Raw genomic sequence first — 19,328 nt, 5'->3', positions numbered from 1 at the left:
CGTCAGCGGGACGCTACTGGCCGGGGCTCGAGCCGCAATCGCCTCAGCGCCCAGCTGCCCCGCCCCACGTCCCTCTCACAGTGGACGGGGCTACGGGGCTCCGCCTGCCCCAGCTCGGCAACCGCCCTTGGCCCACTCTGCCCTCAACGCCCGCCCCGCAGGCGGCGCAGCCGCCCTCCCCGGCAGTGCAAACGCCCCTCCCCACCCCCCACACACAGAGAGGGGGAACACGAGGAAGTTTCAAAAGCCACTTTATTAAACGTTACAAAGGCCTCTTTGCCAGCACAGTGCAGGGACACAGGCCTGCCTGATGACATACACTAAGAAACCTCTGAAAGTGTAGGAACTAGTACAGAGTTGATATTCCTTTAAAAGCTGCAGCTTAAACATAATAGTAAAAAGTGTTTTAATTGTGAGTTAATAAGATTTCAGTTTGTACAGTTAGCTTTGTTACTGGTCCATGATGCATTTATACAGTAGAGTTATTTTAACAGACTTTGTACATTTAGTCACTACAGTGATGAAGGTAGAGCAGAAATTAAAGTACTTCAGTAGGCACAGAAATCCTTGCCTTTCTCTCCCTCTTCATCCTCAGAGAAACAGGCAAGGCCTTAGATAGTTAATTATAAGCCAACAGAGCAACTTTCCACAACACTCACTACAAAAAAAAATTAAAAAAATAAAAATAAAACCAGTCTAAAGCATCTTGTACTTTGGGGTAAAGAGGTCAATATTTCTCCCTAGGTGCTTAGAGAACAGATCCACCATTGGGCTTAGCCACCCTCTGAGTGCTCAGTCACATCTTTCTGGTAGCTGTCCATCAAGAGTCTGGCTCATCTTTTATGATAACAGCCAAAGCAACATCCAACACTCAAAGAAGTAGGCTATGTTGATTAGGTTTGTGAATCAATTTCACAGTGTAGCTACTTGCAAATCTACCCTGAAAAGTAAGGGAGGAAAAAAGAGACAAGTAGAAACAAGGACTGGGAAGAAATTAGAAACAGACAGATTAGACAGAGTACACACAGTGGTGACTCAATGGGTGAAGCACCAAGTTATTTCTTTCCCTCCTCATGGAGAGTAGTCACCCATACCTAAAAAGTTTGGCCATAAGAGGGAAGAGGCAACAGCATTTGTTACCAGCCTTTCCTGAAGTCCTAGGGGAACACTCACTCTGAGGACTAGTTTAGAGGGAAGACAATTTGTGAAGTAATGCAAACATTTTACATATAAATATATATAAAATTTTAAACTACGTTTGGCACTGATTCTACACTGGAAACATCTTGCTGGCTTGCAGAGAAAAGCCTTCACTGAACTACTTTTTGGCAAAAGACAAAAACCCCAAACAAAACCAACTTTGGTAAGCGTCTACATGACAAACACTAAACATTTTTAAAGGTACTCTTTTAGTACCTTTACTAAAAGGTACTGACACCAAAAAGTGACAGACTGTCTTTTGAAGACAATGTAAACACCTTATAAAGAAGTGTTTAATCACAAATACCACAAGGCAGCACTAATGGTTCAGTGCTCAAATCTTTAGAACTTCAAGAATAGAATTTAACTGCATATTCATAAAACAGCAGTGAACGACAAGTAGTGTTTACAAGGGTGGCAGGCTCTTCCACAACCAGTCAGAAGGCATTAATGGAGTAAGACAAGGCAGGCAAAGTCTGTTCAAATGGCAAAGGTGTTAAGAGTTTCTTCCAAGAAGGCACAAATTTGAGATTTGGCTCCCACCCCTTTAGTAGTGTGTCAGAAAAGACACTTTTAAATTGGGGCACGGAAGAGACAGCGAAGAGGACAGATACCCAAACATACTCTTCAAATTTATCTAGAATGCAGTAGTCACTGGCAACAATACATTGCTTCTAGATTCTGAAATGCAAACATGAAATCCTCTTCACCAGCTCATACTCAAGATTACCAAGGCACTGTGCAAGTTGTGGGCTGTGCTTATTAGCATTTTAAAATTAGGAGTATAACTTTTAAATAAAGGCACATTTCCTATAAACCAGAGAAAGTTAACACATGACTAATCAAAATAATTTTGCTTTATACATCAGCAGGTGAGAGCTTGAGAATACAGCAGGTTTGAAGGAGAGAGATGGCTTCCGCTGGTTTGCATTTCTTCTTGTAACTCATGAGGACACACTCCAGACTATAACAGAAAAATAAGGATTGGAAAAGCAACAGTTCTCTTCCCCTCACCCTCCCACATCAAAGAGGCATAAAACAATCCTGCAACTTAAAGACTTGAGCTACTGAACACTCAAAGTATTCAACATAAGGAAATTCTAAATAATTTCCTGTGTTTGTTTTATGATAGTTTCATTCTTGCACAGGACTGGCTTTTAGAATTCATGTACCGGGTATTTCTCACCTATGGTCACAATTCTGTTTGTAGCATCACTATTAGTTGCTGTAGATTGTGGTACAAACAGGTCCAAAGGGGAGAAATGAATACGCTGTCAGAGCTCGAGAGTAAATGAATCCTGCTGGAAAGCTTTTTAACAGCTACATCATAAATTCAAACAGCTGAACACCAAGCAGTGTAACTAGTTATAAGCTCCCTGGCTCTACTATGGCCAGAGTATGAATCCACAGTCTTCCCTGCACACACCAGAAACATCTCCACTTGCATTTGTATTTATAGGTTTGTTACCAGTTACAATAAAGGGCTTGTGGCTATCGTATACACAAGGGTACATCTGGCAACATTCAGAAGTTGGGAAAAGTGAAATCTGGATATCAAACAAGGGAGCATGAATTTCTTTCCTCTTAAAACTTCTACTGCAATATACTTCTGTTTAAACAGCTTGTTCACCGGTGATGAATCCTTGAGAACTGACTGTCCTCCTCCTCCTCCCCCAGGCTTCTGCTACAGCAGGAGAGCTAGAGCATGAAGTCAGTGGGGTTTCCTGCACTCAAGTGAGGCTAGGCAGATCAAGGCTCTTGCTTGGACTGTAGCACTTCAGTGAAGACAATACTACACTGATGGGAGAGCTTCTCCCATTGGCATAGTTAATCCACTTCCATGAGAGGCGGTAGCTATGTTGAAGGGAAAAGCTCTCTTGTCAGCATCGCACTGTCTACAACAGGGGTTAGGTAGATATAACTGCGTCGCTCACGGGTGTGGATTTTATACACCCCTGCACAACACTGATATAACTATGTAAGTTTACAGTGTAGATCTGGCCTAACTACCTTGTTATCTAAGCACTATTGAGGATTGGAGGAGGAACCTCATATGAAGCTTCCCTACTTTTTTTGTTGTTTGTTTTGCCTGACTTCTGGGCTGGAAGACAGCAAGGGGAGTCTGATTGGCTGGAGTACCCATTTTGGAATTAGGAAAAGGGTGTGACCCAATAGAAGAGGGCCAGACTGCTTTGCAAGAAAGAAAAGTGACATAAGGATATTGAACCTGGAACCTAAAGGATTAATAAATGTAGAAATACTATGAAAGATGAATTTGAGAAATGTGTATGTCCACAGCTCCCGTCAGCTAAGGTGCTCAACGCATTTCATATTACTCTTCGGAAACCCCTGTGAGGTATGCGTCATTATCCCCATTTTAAAGATTGAGAAATTGAGGCAAAGAAGTGATCAAGTGACATGGTCACTCTCACAGTCACTGGCAGAGCTGGGACTGGGACTCAGGGGTCCCAGTCTCATGCGGGATCCCATTTCTACTCAGTGCGCAAGAGCCTGAGATTCAACAGTTAAGGTTCCCACAGAAGCCATAACTTCACCATATCACACAGATTACGTTCAAACATTAATTTAGCAGCGCAAGTATTACTTTGGACTACTGCATATGTCAAGCATGCAATATGGCTAAGTTAGCGTTACTGTGTGAACCTTAACTTTTGAATATTATGACCTATGTACTAGCAGTCACACCCAGAGAGTGTTACATTAACAACTTTTTGCATTCGATTTACAGTCTTATGCCCCATGTACGCTAGTCCTACTGACAAAACGGTGCTTTAGCTAAACACTTACCAATGATGATGATGATAATGATGAGAACAACTGCTATCAATATTGCCCACATCTGTTAAAAAAGCACATCATTTAGTACGAACAACTCACTTAGATATTTTGAAAAGAGGGCAAACTACTGCTCCCCTGCCTTACAATTAATGTTTTACACTCTGTCTTGGCTTCTCAGCAAATAAAGAGTGTGCTCCCAGGCCTTCCTGCAATTAGCTGACATGACTGTAAGAGACTAAAGGTTCTTTGTAGTGCTGTGTCTGTGTTGTCATTCAATCCATATCACTGAATTTCTTCCTCCTAGATCTCCAACACCTTAAATTAGTACATTCATTTATCCTTGGCCACATTTCTGTCCTGGAGAATGTTTTGTGTAAAGGAATGTGTCCAGGCCACCCAACTTTTGGCCAGTTCATCTACTTCACTAAGAAAGATGCTCATTAACGACCAGATGTTGTAATCTTAAATACTATTCACCATGAGTAAAGGCTACAGAAATTGGCCATGTGTTTTCATGGTTAAAGTCACCTGGATTTCTTCCCCTTTATGTAGTATTCAGCTACTTATAGTTCTTAGTAACATTAATTTGTATTGGAAATACTCGAGTCATGGTTACCTTACAGTTCTTCCACCAATACTTTCTTTTCAGCTTGGCAGCACTGGTCTCAAATTGGGAAGCTCCTGCCTGCAGTGCATCAGCACGGTCATCCAGCTCTGACAGCTTCTGATCTCGTTCCAAAACCTTGTCCACATTCACCCTCATGATGTCAACCACCTACAGTGATTTAATAGTCACAGTAAGTTATTCATTCCTTGAACACTTTAAGTGTGCAGCAGATCCTGACAAACATCTTTTATAACATTAACAACATTCAAGCGTTTGTTTTTAAATAAAGCAGAAGATATTGCCTTTTTGAACAACAGTAGACAATATTGAACTTAGGTTCTTATATTAGTTAAAAGATTTGTGGAACTTAGGGTATGTCTTCACTACCGGCCGGATCATCGGGCAGCAATCGATCCAGCGGGGATCGATTTATCGCATCTAGTCTAGACGCGAGAAATCGATCCCCAAGTGCTCTCCCGTCCACCAGCTCGACGAGAGGCGCAGGCAGAGTTGACAGGGGAGCGGCAGCAGTCGACTCACTGTAGTGAAGATACCGCGATAAGTCAATCTAAGTAAGTCGACTTCATCTACGTTATTCACGTAGCTGAAGTTGCGTAACTTAGATCGACCCCCCCAGTATAGACCAGGCCAAAGTAATGGAGTTGGAGATTCCCAGTGCCTGCCTTGGGGTTTCAATATCAGAAACTTTGTTTATAAACTTACTCCTACTGAAACAAAAAGTATTCCACTAATAATCTAGCATGTTAGAGAAGGGTCAGAACTGTATAAGAAAAACTCAGTTATGGAGGCCACAACTGGCATTTGAACACCACAGTAACTCCTCACTTAACGCTGTTACGTTGCTGATCAATTAGAGAACATGCTTGTTTAAAGTTGCGCAATGCTCCCTTAGAACATTGTTTGGCAGCCACCTGCTTTGTCCACTGCTTGCAGAAAGAGCAGCCTGTTGGAGCTACCTGGTGGGTGCTTGGAACCAGGGTGAACCGGCAGCCCCACAACAGCTCCCCTAAGTTCTCTGTGTGGCAGCTGTCCCTCCCCGCACTGCCATGTGCTGTTCCTGCCCTCTGCCTTGGAGCTGCTCCCAGGAGCCTCTTGCTTGCTGTGCAGCAGGAGGGGGGGCAGAGAAGGCGGGGGGGGAGAACACGACAGGGCTCAGGACAGAGGGAGCTTGATAACAGCAGAGGCTGTCTCAACTTGCTGATCTACTTAAAAAGGCAGTGTACTTAGAGTGGGGTCAGTGTACTTAAAGGGGCAATGCTTGTCACACACACACACACACACAGCTGTGTCTCCTCCCTCCATTCGTGCTGCCTTGTAGCATGTGAGGCTACATTAACAACAACAACGTGTTAACCCTTGAGGGCTCAGCCGAATGCTAGTTCATCATTTAGCAGTAAGGCATTCCCTGGGAAATATCCCGCCCTCTGACTAGACCACCTCAACCAAGCTTCACAATCATCACTGCCGTGTACAGTATTAAATTGTTTAAAACTTCTACTGTGTGTATGTGTATTATATATATATATAAATATAAAATATAGTCTTGTCTGGCAAAAAAAAATTCCCTGGAACTTAACACCTCCCTCCCCACCATTTACATTAATTCTTATGGGGAAAATTGGATTCACTTAACATCGTTTCGCTTAAAGTAGCATTTTTCAGGAACATAACTACAAGCACCTATGACTTCTGAAAAGGAAGTTATGTGCTACCGTCTCAGCCAAGGATGGTTTTTGGCTCACACAGGAAGTTTTGCCATAGTTTTGATACACAACTAGAAACCCCTGGCAATTGTGGATTTCCAAATAGCAAAGCTCATTCTCTGTCAGAAACCAACCGGAGTTGTGTAGCTAACACATTGGCTCACAAGATATTCATCTCTGCAGGAGCAGGTCAACACCTGGAAAGTATCACAGGTTTCCTGCAATGAGTCTCAAGATGATAGTTCAGATCGCAAGAGGGACAAACGATGAAGACATTCTAGCTTTTGGTTCATACACTGAAGCAGACAACTTTAAACTTTGCCCACACAACACTTCCATATGTCTTCCCTCTGTCAGATTTCCCAAGGTCAAAGGAATAGTAAAGCTGCTCTATACAAGAGCCATACCTCATCTACTTGGTGTTGTGTCTGCTGAAGGCGACGATTACTGCCAGAGGCATTACTTGAGCTTCCAGGGCCACTTGTTGACCTGCAGTGTAGAGACAGTTACACTATGATATCATATAGTTAATTACATTTATATACCACCTAGAAGTATGCTTGGTAATTTGCAAACAAAGGGTACACAAACCAGTGAAAATAAATGTAAATACCAATGGTCATAACAAAGAAAGGCAGGACATTCCCAAGGAGCTAAAATGCAGCTGAAGAAAGTTAGATTTCTTTTGCAGTGGAGGAGTGAAGCTTCAGCAGCAAACTTTAGCCATAGAATTCAGACAGCTGTTCCAAACTTGCCACCAATGAATGGCTGCAATGCCACTAGAGAGCAGAGAAGCACGTGGGAGAGAGAAGAGCGGCACTACAGCTCAGAGCGTAATGTATAGTTGCTCTTGATTGGCCAAGAACATGGGTTTAGGGATTCCCCCCCGCCCCTTTGCAATAAAAAGCACATGAGCTTGTGTGCACTTTTTTCCCTTTGTTGAATTTGGGAATTTAAATTCTTTTTGGAAGCTACTAAACTCAGAAAAAGATTGTGTCAGTTACTGGAAGCATGCAACACACACGCTGCTTGTTCTCCTAAAAGTTCACCACAGAATAGAGAGGCAGTGGCCAGTACCAGATGTTTCAGAAGAAGGTGAAAGAAGCCCTGTAGAGCAGTGGGACTCAACCTTTCCAGACTACTGTACACCTTTCAGGAGTCTGATTTGTCTTGCGTACCCTTAATGGAGGAAGAAGAACAGGCACATTTACAGTTTGTACACATAAGACATCTACAACAGTGGTTCTCAAGCAGGGGTCTGGGGCCCCTGGGGGGAACCGCAAGCAGGTTTCAGGGGGTTCCCCAAGCATGGCCAGCATTAGACCTGTGGGGCCCAGGACAGAAAGCCAAAGCCCCACTGCATGGGGCTGAAGCCAAAGCCTGAGCAACTTTGCTTGGTGGGAGCCCACTGTGGCATGGGGACCCGGGCAATTGCCTTGCTTGCTACCCCCGAAACACTGGCTTTTATATACAGAAAACAGTTGCTGTGGCACATGTGGGCCGTGAAGTTTTAACAACATGTTGGGTGGGCCTCAGAAAGAAAAAGGTTGAGAACCCCTGATCTACAATATATCCTGTATTTTGGCCTTTTATCATTTGCTTGCTGTACCACCGTTCAATATTGATTATGAACACAATTCTAGATAGGACACTGGACAGGACACCAACTGGGCCTCAGGTGTCAAACATAAAGCTACTTACATAGAGATGTGTGGGTTCTCTATCTCTTGGAAGTCTTTAAATCAAGACTGGATATGTTTTAAAAAGGGGAACTACACAAAACTGAGGAAGCTGGTTAAATGGAAATTAAAAGGAAAAGTCAAAGGTGAAATGCCTGAAAACTGCATGGACATGGTTACAAGCAAAAAGGCATCCTTTTAAAAATTGGAAGTCAAATCATACTGAGGAAAATAGGAAGGTGCATAAACTCTGGCAAATCAAGTGTAAAAGTATAAGGCCACAGGTCAAAAAAGAATGTGAAAAGCAACTAGCTAAAGAAACAAAAAAGTTGTTGTTTTTGTTAACTACTTCAAAAGCAGGAAGTCTGCCAAACAGTCAGTGGGGTCACTTGACAATTGGGGTGCTAGAGGATGATAAGGCTGTTGGAGAAGCTAAAGGAATTCTTTGCACTGGTCTTCACTGCAGAGGATGTGGAGAAGATCTCCACATTTGAACCATTCTTTTTAGATGACAAATCTAAGGAACTGGCCCAGATTGAGGTGTCAATAGAGGTGGTTTTAGAACAAATTGAGAAATTAAACAGACGTAAGTCACCAGGAACAGATGGTTCTGAAGGAACTCAAATATAAAATTGCAAAACTATTAACTGTGGTATGCAACCTACCACTTAACTCAGCCTCTGTACTAGATGACTGCAGCATAGCTAACGTAACACTGATTTTTAAAAACAGCTCCAGAGGTGATCCTGCCAATTACAAGCTGGTAAGCATAACTCTAGTTTCAACCAATGTGCTTGGTACTGTAGTAAAGAACAGAACTATCAGATACATTAGATAACCACAATATGTGGAGGAAAATCAACGTGGATTTTGCAAAAAGAAATCATGCCTCACCAATCTATTAGAATTCTTTGAGGGAGTCAACAAGCATATGGACAAGGGTGATCCAGTTGACAGTGTACTTGGACTTTCAGAAAGCCTTTGACAAGTTCCTGCAACAAAAGGCTCTTATCCCATGACTGCTTAGTTTGCTTAAAAGGGAAGGTCCTCTCAGAGCAGTAACTGGTTAAAAAAATAGAAATAGAGGGTAGGAATAAATGGTCAGTTTTCACAATAGAAAGTGGTAAATAGCACGGTCCTTCAAGGATCTGTACTGGCATCAGTGGTGTTCAACATATTAATAAATGATATGGAAAAGGGGTGAACAGTGAGGTGGCAAAGTTTGCAGACGACCCAAAGCTGACTGTGAAGAGTTACAATGGGATCTCACTAAACTGGGTAAATGGGCAAGAAAATGGCAGATGACATTCAATGTTGATAAATTTACATTGGAAAACAATCTCAATTATACATACAAAATGATGGGGTCTAAGTTAGCTCTTACTACTCAAGAAAGATCTTAGAGTCATCATTGACAGTTCTCTGAAAACATCTGCTCAATGTGCAGTGGCAGTCAAAAAAAGCTAACCATGTTAGTAAGCATTAGGAAAGGGATAGACAATAAGAAAAAATATCATAACGCTGCTATATAAATCCATGGTATGCCCCACATCTTGAATAATGCATGCAGTTACTGTCACCCCATCTCAAAAAAAGATATATTAGAATTAGAAAGAGTACAGAGAAGGGCAACAAGAATGATCAGGAGGTATGTAACAGCTTTCATATGAAGAAAAACAAAAAAAAAAAGACTGGGACTAGTCAGCTTGGAAAAGAGATGACTGAAGTGATCATGAAGTTATAGATTTCTACCATTCCTTAGAACAGGGGTAGGCAAACTTTTTGTAGTGGGTTTCAGAAATTGTATGGAGGGCCGGTTAGGGGCGGCTGTGCCTCCCCAAATAACCAGGCATGGCCCGCCGCCACCCTCCCCCTGCTTCTCGCCCCCTGATGCCCCGCCCCCCCCGGAACCCGCCCCCCTGATTTCCCACCACCGCCCCATCCAACCCCTCTCTCATTCCTAACTGCCGCCCCTCCCCTCTGGGACCTCTGCCCTCATTCAACCCCCCCCGTTCCACACCCTCTGACTGCCCCGACCCCTATCCACACCCCTGCCCCCTGACCAGCCCCCCTCCGAACTCCCCTGCCATCTATCCAACCCCCCTGCTCCCTGCCCCCTTACCACGCTGCCTGGAGCGGCGGTGGCTGGCGGCGCTACAGCTGTGCCGCCCGGCCGGAGCCAGCCACGCCACCGCACAGCTCAGAGCACCGGGTCAGGCCGGGCTCTGCAGCTGCACCGCCCCAGGATCTCGCCGCCCGCCGCCCAGAGCATTGCACTGGCAGCGGAGCGAGCGGAGGCTGCGGGGGAGGGGGAACAGCAGGGGAGGGTCCGGGGGCTAGCCTCCCGGGCCAGGAGCTTAGGGGCCGGGCAGGAGGGTCCTGCAGGCCGTAGTTTGCCCACTTCTGCCTTAGAATCATTGAGGGAGAACAGCAAAATAAAGACAATGGATTTCAAGAAGGCAGACTTTAGCAAACTCGGAGTCAGTAGGTAAGATCCCATGGGAAGCAAGTCTAAGGGGAAAAACCAAGAGAAGACAGTTGGCAGTTTTTCAAAGAGACATTATTAAGGGAACAAGAGCAAGCTATCCCACTATATAGGAAAGATAGGAAGTATGGCAAGAGACCACCCTGGCTTAACCAGATCTTCAGTGATCTAAAAATCAAAAAAGAGTTGTACAAAAAGTGGAAACTAGGTCATACGTAAGAACATAAGAATGGCCCTACTGGGTCAGACCAAAAGTCCATCTAGCCCAGTATCCTGTCTTCCAACAGTGGCCAGTGCCAGGTGCCCCAGGATGGGCAGGAATGGTGTCCTTACTTCTGGCAAACCGAGGCTAGGGACACCATTCCTGCCCCGCCTGGCTAATAGATTCATGGAGGATAGGTCCATCAATGGCTATCTAGTTCTTTTTTGAACCCTGTTATGGTCTTAGACTTCACAACATCCTCTGGCAAGGAATTCCACAGGTTGACTATGCATTGTGTGAAGAAATACTTCCTTTTATTTGTTTTAATTCTCTGCCTATTAGTTTCATTTGGTGACCCCTAATTCTTGTGTTATGAAAAGTAGTAAACAACACGTCCTTATCTACTTTCTCTACACTAGTCATGATTTTAGACCTCAATCATATCTCCCCTTAGCAGTCTCCTTTCTAAGCTGAAAAGTCCCAGGTCTTATTAATCTCTCCTCATACGGAAGCCGTTCCATACCTCTAATCATTTTTGTTGCCCTTTTCTGAACCTTTTCCAATTCCAATATATCTTTTTTGAGATGGGGAAACCACATCTGCACACAGTATTCAAGATGTGGGCGTACCATGGATTTATATGAGGCAACATTATATTTTCTGTCCTATTATCTATCCCTTTCTTAATTATTCCCAGCATTCTGTTCACTTTTTTGACTGCCGCTGCACATTGAATGGATGTTTTCAGAGAACTATCCACAATGACTCCAAGATCTCTTTCTTGAGTGGTAACAGCTAATTTCGACCCCATCATTTTTTATATATATAGTTGGGATTATGCTTTCCAATGTGCATTACTTTGCATTTATCAACATTAAATTTCAGCTGCCATTTTGTTGCCCAGTCACCCAGTTTTGAGAGATCCTTTTGTAGCTCTTCGCAGTCTGCCTGGGTCTTAACTATCTTTAGTAATTTTGTATCATCTGCAAATTTTGCCACCTCACTGTTTACCCCTTTTTCCAGATTATTTATGAATATGTTGAATAGGACCGGTCCCAGAACAGACCCCTGGAGGACACCACTATTTACCTCTCTCCATTCTGAAAACTGTCCATTTACACCTACCCTTTTTTTCTTATCTTTTAACCAGGTCAAATTACAAAGGATGAATATAAACAAATAATACAAGTAGGTAGACACAAAATTAGAAAGGCCAAGGCACAAAATGAGATCAAACTACCTAGAAACATAAAGGGTAACAAGAAAACATGCTACAGATACATTAGAAGCAAGAGGAAGACCAAGGACAAGGTAGGCCCGTTACTCAATGAGGGGGGGAAAATAACAACAGAAAATGTGGAAATGGCAGAGGTACTTAATGACTACTTTGTTTCAGTTTTCACCAAGAAGGTTGGTGGTGATTTGACATCTACCATAGTGAATGCCAGTAAAAATGAGGTAGGATCAGAAGAGGCTAAAATAGCGAAAGAACAAGATAAAAATTACTTGGACAAATTGGATGTCTTGAAGTCACCAGGGCCTGATGAAATGCATCCTTGAATACTCAAGGAGCTGACTGAGGAGATATCTGAGCCATTAGTGATCATCTTTGAAAAGTCATGGAAGATGGGAGAGATTCCAGATGACTGGAAAAGGGCAAATATAATGCCAATCTATAAAAAGGGAAATAAGGACAACCCAGGGAATTACAGACCAGTCAGCTTAACTTCTGAACCCAGAAAGATAATGGAGCAAATAATTAAGCAATCAATTTGCAAACGTCTAGAAGATAAGGTGATAAGTAACAGTCAGCATGGATTTGTCAAAAACAAATCGTGTCAAACCTTTGACAGGGTAACAAGCCTTGTGGGTGGGTTGGGGGGGGGGAGCGGTAGAAGTGGTATATAAGCTTTTGATGTTGTCTCACATGATCTTTTCATAAACAAACTAGGGAAATGCAACCTAGATGGAGCAACTATAAGGTGGGTACAAAACTGGCTGGAAAACCATGCCCAGAGAGTAGTTATCAGTGGTTCACAGTCATGCTGGAAGGGCATAGAGTGGAGTCCCACAGGGATCAGTTCTGGGTCCGGTTCCGTTCAATATCTTCATCAATGACTTAGATAATGGCATACAGAGTACACTTATAAAATTTGCAGATGATACCAAGCTGAGAGAGGTTGCAAGTGCTTTGGAGGATAGGATTAAAATTCAAAATGATCTGGACAAAGTGGAGAAATGATCTGAAGTAAATAGGATGAAATTCAATAAGGACAAATGCAAAGTACTCCATTTAGGAAGGAACAATCAGTTGCACACATACAAAATGTGTAATGACTGCCTAGGAAGGAATACCGCGGAAAAAAATCTGGCAGTCAGAGTGGACCACAAGCTCAATATTAGTCAACCCAATTGCAAAAAAATCAAACATCATTCTGGGATGTCTTAGCAGGAGTGTTGTAAGCAAGACACGAGAAGTAATTCTTCCGCTCTACTCCGCGCTGATTAGGCCTAAACTGGAGTATTGTGTCCAGTTCTGGGCACCACATTTCAGGAAGGATGTGGACAAATTGGAGAGAGCGTAGAGAAGAGCGACAAAAATGATTAAAGGTCTAGAAAACATGACCTATGAGGGAAGATTGAAAATAATTGGGTTTGTTTAGTCTGGAAAAGAGAAGGCAGAGGGGACATGATAAGAGTTTTCAAGTAACAACCTTTTATATACAAGGAGGAGGAAGAAAAATTGTTCTTCTTAACCTTTGAGGATAGGACATGAAGCAATGGGCTCAAATTGCAGCAAGGGAGGTTTAGGTTGGACATTAGGAAAAAGTTCCTGTCAGGGTGGTTAAGCACTGGAATAAATTGCCTAGGGAGGTTGTGAAATCTCCATCATTGGAGATTTTTAAGAGCAGGTTAGACAAACACCTGTCAGGAATGGTCTAGTTAATACTTAGTCCTGCCACAAGTGAAGGGTACTGGACTAGATGACCTCTTGAGGTCCCGTCCAGCTCTATGATTCTATGGGAGTTATGACCGATGTCTATAAAATGATGAATAATATGGAGAAAGGGATAAATAACACATCCTTATTCACTTCACACAACATAAGAACCAGGGTCATACAATCCAATTAATAGTCAGCGGGTTTTAAACAAGAGGAAATACTTTTTCACAGGGTGCACACTCCACCTCTAGTACTTATTGCCAGGGGATTCTGTAAAGGCCAAAAGTCTAACTGGATTCCAAGAAGGATCAGGTAAGTTCAGGGAGGATAGGTCCATCAATGGGTATTAGCCAATATGGTCAGGGATAGAACCCCATGCTCCGGGTGTCCTTAAACCTCCAACCTCTAGAAGCTGGGAATGGATGACGGGATGGATCACTTGCAATTGCCCTGTTCTGTTCATTCCCTGTAGCATCTGACACTGGCCACTGTCAAAAGACAGGATATTGGGTTAAATGGACCATAGGTCTGACCCAGTGTGGTCATTCTTATGCTATAGCTCTAACAGAAATTATAGACTTGATGCAGTTCTTTGGATAGTACAATGCAGGAAGTAAGCCTAGATGATCAGAATGGTCCTTTCTGGACCAAGATCGTGTTTTTGTAGCAGCTATTTTAGGAGAAATCTTTGAACTATCCCCTGATTCTCTCTCTCTTTCATTTTAAAATGCTTTAATACTTTTTTCACTGCTCAAAGTACTATTGTCACTATAAACACCCTCTGGTGGCCAATTTACAGAATGAATACTCCATCACACTATATGCCATTTTTTAAAAACAGCACCAAATAACCAGGTTCCTTTAGTTCATAAAATAAAACAGTACAAAACCAAAACGAAATAAACAATCCCACAATACCTCCCCCTCCCTCCCAACTGGTAAGGCCAAAGAAATAAAAGGTTTTTTTTTGCTGGTATATTTTAAAAGGCTCCCTGAATCGCTAGCGAGTGGCTCAGAAGAGTGCCTATGTTCATTTTTAAAACATCGGAGTCTAAGCAGAATCACAGAGCTTACCATCCCTGCACACTATAATCTAGAAATAAAGAACATTTTGCTTAATTTTTGTCAACCTAATATGAACTGGCTAGCATAGAAGTCGTTTAACAGCACAGCATCAAGCTGTCTGTAAGAGTCACAATGCATGATTTACCAGTTTTGTGAACAGACAGGAATATATAAATTCCCAGATTCCTTTCACTGGTGCTAAGCCTTTTAAAAAAGCTCTTGTCATTTGACAGGAAAAAAATCCCCAACCACACTGCCCACAGAAAGTTAAAAGATCTAATGCCATTCGTATTTTACTCTTTCCTACTCTGTAAAGGCAGCCCTTACAGAAGTCACATCTATCACCGCCTTTAAGAGAAAGAAAGCATGAGTTTTCTGTGACTTAGTAAACCCCTTGCGACTCAACAATCACTACTCTAAGGAACACCGAGGTAAATGAAGTTAATGCTGTATGTAAGGCTTCCTGCACAGAGTTAGAAGACAGAACACAACAAGTGGATGATAGCAGCGGCCAGGTTAGAAAGCAGAGACCGGCTGTGGTGGTAGGATCCTGTGTGACACACTGGTGTGCAGATCCGACTCCAGCTGTACCGCCACGTCCCCACAGCAGCAGGTCCTGTCCACACACCGCCCGTACAATAGTTGTGACTTGTGCCCACCAGACCCAGCATGGATCCACCCTGGCTCAAGCGCCCAGCCGCAGCGCAAGGCGAGGCGTGCCCGGCCCGCATGCACGGCAATGCCACCCGCGGCCGGCCGGCCGGCAGCAGCACGGGAGCGGGCAATGCCGCGGGCTACCACAGCTCTGCCCACACGGAGCAGAACGTGACCGTTGTGCCCGGCCACACCCTGCCCGGCCCAGGCCCGTGCACTGAGCAGCGGCCCAGGGACACGCCCAGGGCTGGCCTGTCACGGGGACACTAGCGGCTTCCCCCCTCCGGCGCAGCCCCCCGCCTCGCGCTCCCGGCGCGGCGCCGCGCCGCGCCCCCAGGCCCACCCGGCGCCCGCAGCCCCCGCAGGGCCGCCCGCGGCAGCCTCCCGCCCGGCAAGGTGGGCACCGGGCAGCTCCCGCTGTCCGACCCCCCGAGCTCCCTGCAGGCCCGGCCCGACGGCAGCTAGCGCTGAGCCGCTCCGGGACCCGCACTCACATGGCGGCGGTAGGTGCGAGGCTCCGAGGGGGGCTGGGGGAACCGTCCGGCAGCGCAAGACGAAGCGGTGCAACTAGCCCTGAACCGGAAACCACCGCAACTCGCGCAGTCGGCTGCGGGGATGTGACGGGAAGGGGCGGGGCTTGGCCAGGCCCCGCCCACACCGCCTGCTCCCGCGCGTCGCGCGCCCGGCTGAGTAACTGCGCGCGCGCTTCTGCCGGCCGCCTTCTGCTTGGGGGAGGTGCGAGGTATGTTGGGGCGGGGCTTAGGGGGCAGGTGCCTCTGTGTCCCTGAGGAGGGGGGCAGGTTCCTGTGCGTCCCTGCGGGAGGGAGGGGATGCAGGTTGGAGGGCAGGTTCCTGGGTGTCCCTGAGGAGGGGGGGCAGGTTGGGGGGCAGGTTCCTGGGTGTCCCTGAGGAGGGGGGCAGGTTGGGGGGCAGGTTCCTGGGTGTCCCTGAGGAGGGGGGGCAGGTTCCTGGGTGTTCCTGTGGGAGGGAGGGGGGGCAGGTTGGAGGGCAGGTTCCTGGGTGTCCCTGAGGAGGGGGGGCAGGTTGGGGGGCAGGTTCCTGGGTGTCCCTGAGGAGGGGGGCAGGTTGGGGGGCAGGTTCCTGGGTGTCCCTGAGGAGGGGGGGCAGGTTCCTGGGTGTTCCTGTGGGAGGGAGGGGGGGCAGGTTGGAGGGCAGGTTCCTGGGTGTCCCTGAGGAGGGGGGGCAGGTTGGTGGGGCAGGTTCCTGGGTGTCCCTGAGGAGGGGAGGCAGGTTGGGGGGCAGGTTTCTGGGTGTCCCTGAGGAGGTGGGCAGGTTGGGGGGCAGGTTCCTGGGTGTTCTTGTGGGAGGGAGGGGGTGCAGGTTGGAGGGCAGGTTCCTGTGTGTCCCTGGGGAGGGGGCAGGTTGGTGGGGCAGGTACCTGTGCCTCCCTAGGGACAGGGTGCTGCAGGTTTCCAGGGCTGGTGACTGTGTATTTTTGTGGCAGGGTGGATTTCTGCATGTCCCTGTGAGAAACCTGTCACGCTCTGGCGCTCTGAAAATAAATCCATACTGAGTTAGCTCCAAAGTGCCATGTCGCACCTATTGCCTCCTCTCAGCATTCTCTGGGTGCTTGGCCTATCGGGCAGTCTCCATAATCCATAAATGGCTTTTGCCTAGAGCTATAAAAGTTACTCTGGATGGTGGGGAGGGGGGACTGAGAGCCACAGCAGGGCAACCTGAATCCCTCCATACCTGCTACTGGAGGCCAGGCTTGACATCTTCCATCCAGCTGATCCAGGTCATTTCTGAGGAGTGGCTACTAGGAAGTGCCAACGGATGGAGTGAGGCCTCATGGGCATAGAGGGGGACAGAGTTATGCTACAGTGACATTGGCCTTTGCACAGCTATGCATCTGAACCTTACATCATGCTGATGCCTAAACCATTCTCTTACCTCTCTTATTTCCAGCAGTCAGGCCCAGACTCCATCCTCTCCCAGTACGGCAGCTGCTAGTGGACATGCCTCTAAAGAAAGCACTAGTAATAACTGTTAATTTACTGACCAGTCACAACAACAGAATTTTCTCTTCTGACCTGAATCTTCTCAAAACAGCAAATGAAGAGATTGTTCATGATGCTTGTGCTGTAGGTAGGCATCTGTCTTCATTCCAGGCTACTGGCTGAAGCTTTCCCACTGTGTTAATTCATCATATGAATTATTCTTTGCCAACTGTCTAATTCAGAGCTAACTCTTCTCTTGATCTACTGTATCTATTTATTTAGTCATTCCAAATTTACTGACCAGTCACAACAGTGCTACTGGGGGGGAGGGATAGCTCAGTGGTTTGAGCATTGGCCTGCTAAACCCAGCATTGTGAGTTCAATCCTTGAGGGGGCCACTTGGGGATCTGGGGCAAAATCAGTACTTGGTCCTGCTAGTGAAGGCAGGGGGCTGGACTTGATGACCTTTCAAGGTCCCTTCCAGTTCTAGGAGATGGGATATCTCCATTAATTATTATTATTATTATATTATAAATGATTGGATGTGCCTATAAATGCTAGGCTAGCCTACTGGACTAAGATTCATCCCAGTTCATGTAACTGAGTAATCACTCACCTTACAAGAAAGGGTGCTGACAGGACTTCAATCCTGGTTGCAGTCAAAAGAAGACTTTTACATTCTAAGAGCACATCCTATCCTATATGCACAACTACAAAATGGGGAATAACTGTCTAGGTGGCAGTACTGCTGAAAAGGATCTGGGGGTTATAGTGGACCACAAACTGAATATGTTGTCAATATGATCCAGCTGCAAAAAGGCTAATATGATTCTGGGGTGTATTAACAGGAGTGTTGTATGTAAGAAACAGGAGGTAATTTTCCCGCTCTACTCAGCACTGCTGAGGCCCCAGTTGGAGTATTGTGTCCAATTCTGGTCACTATAGTTTAGGAAAGATGTGGACAAAACTGGAAAGCATCCAGAGGACAGCAACAAAAACGATAAAAGGTTTAGAAAACCTCCCCTATTAGAAAAGGATTAAAAAAAACAACAACTGGGCACGTTTAGTCTTGAGAAAAGAAGACGGGGGGGAGGGGGGGGAGACCTGGTAATAGGCTTCCAGTATATTACGGCATGCTATAAAGAGGACAGTAATCAATCTCCAGCTCCACTGAAGGTAGGACAAAAAGTAATGGGCTTAGTTTGCAGCAAAGGAGATTTAGATTAGATGTTAGGAAAAAACTTTCTGACTATTAGGGTAAACATCTGGAAACATCTGTCAGGGATGGTCTAGAAGATTTACTTGGTCCTGCCACAACGCAGGGGACTGGACTTGATGACTTCTCGAGGTCCTTTCCAGTCCTACATTTCTATGATTCTGTGATCCCTGAAACATATAACTTCAGGATTTTCCATGCTCTTTTATCAGGTTTTTTTTTGTGCATTCTATCAAGCTTTTGACTTCACTGTAAGCTTTTCATTACTAGGTTATTTAAAACAGACAGTAAAGCAAGGTGGGTGCTTTTTTGTTGGTGTCTATTTGAGCTGGTTTGTTCAGTCATTTTTTTAGAAAGAGTAAGTGATAACTCTGGGATACTGGCCCCTAATTCTTCACTCAAGAAAGCTAATATTCTAGGTATTATATGAGGCTGAGAGATTGGCTGAGCACAGAATCACCATTATTTATTTTGACAGCACCTACTAGTGTACTAGGCACCTCCTAATTCAGTCAAAAGATATGATTCCTGCCCCAAGGAGCTTACAGACTAATTTTTAACATGACACAAGGAGATGTTAATAAGAGAATGGTAGAGGAGGAAGGATGGGGCAACATCAGTAAGAGAACAGTTCCATAGAGAAGGCTAGTGCACAGCATGAGTAAGCAAAGATTTTTTTGTTTCCTGTCTACCTTCTATCTGGGGATCCAAAAGTGCTTTATACCTAATTGAGTAAGCTTCAACACCCCATTGCACAGTATTATCACTCTTGTTTTATAGCTGAAGAGGCTA

General features: G+C 45.2%; 1 protein-coding gene across 1 annotated transcript; it reads right to left on the bottom strand.

The window, feature by feature from the left end:
- Nucleotides 1–234: 234 nt before the first annotated feature.
- VAMP3 (vesicle associated membrane protein 3) lies at nucleotides 235–15,958 on the bottom strand. Its single transcript, XM_065421157.1, has 5 exons — nucleotides 15,854–15,958; nucleotides 6,738–6,819; nucleotides 4,616–4,774; nucleotides 4,009–4,060; nucleotides 235–2,164 (listed from the first exon to the last, which is right to left on the bottom strand). Coding segments are annotated over exons 1-5 (315 nt in total). The 5' UTR covers nucleotides 15,856–15,958; the 3' UTR covers nucleotides 235–2,144.
- Between the last annotated feature and the right edge of the window lie 3,370 nt (nucleotides 15,959–19,328).

Source organism: Emys orbicularis, chromosome 22 (genome assembly GCF_028017835.1).
Source record: "Emys orbicularis isolate rEmyOrb1 chromosome 22, rEmyOrb1.hap1, whole genome shotgun sequence".
NCBI lineage: Eukaryota > Metazoa > Chordata > Testudines > Emydidae > Emys > Emys orbicularis.
The sequence above is the reverse complement of the archived record's forward strand: the minus strand, read 5'-3'. Positions and strand labels throughout refer to the sequence as shown.

What these genes read in the sequence shown, in the direction of transcription:
- VAMP3 (XM_065421157.1), bottom strand. An exon ending in ATTGGTGGAAGAACTGTAAG is followed by an intron (nt 4,061 to 4,615) that starts GTAACCATGACT and finishes CTTTTTTAACAG; the next exon opens with ATGTGGGCAATATTGATAGC. An exon ending in CATTATCATCATCATCATTG is followed by an intron (nt 2,165 to 4,008) that starts GTAAGTGTTTAG and finishes TTTCTGTTATAG; the next exon opens with TCTGGAGTGTGTCCTCATGA.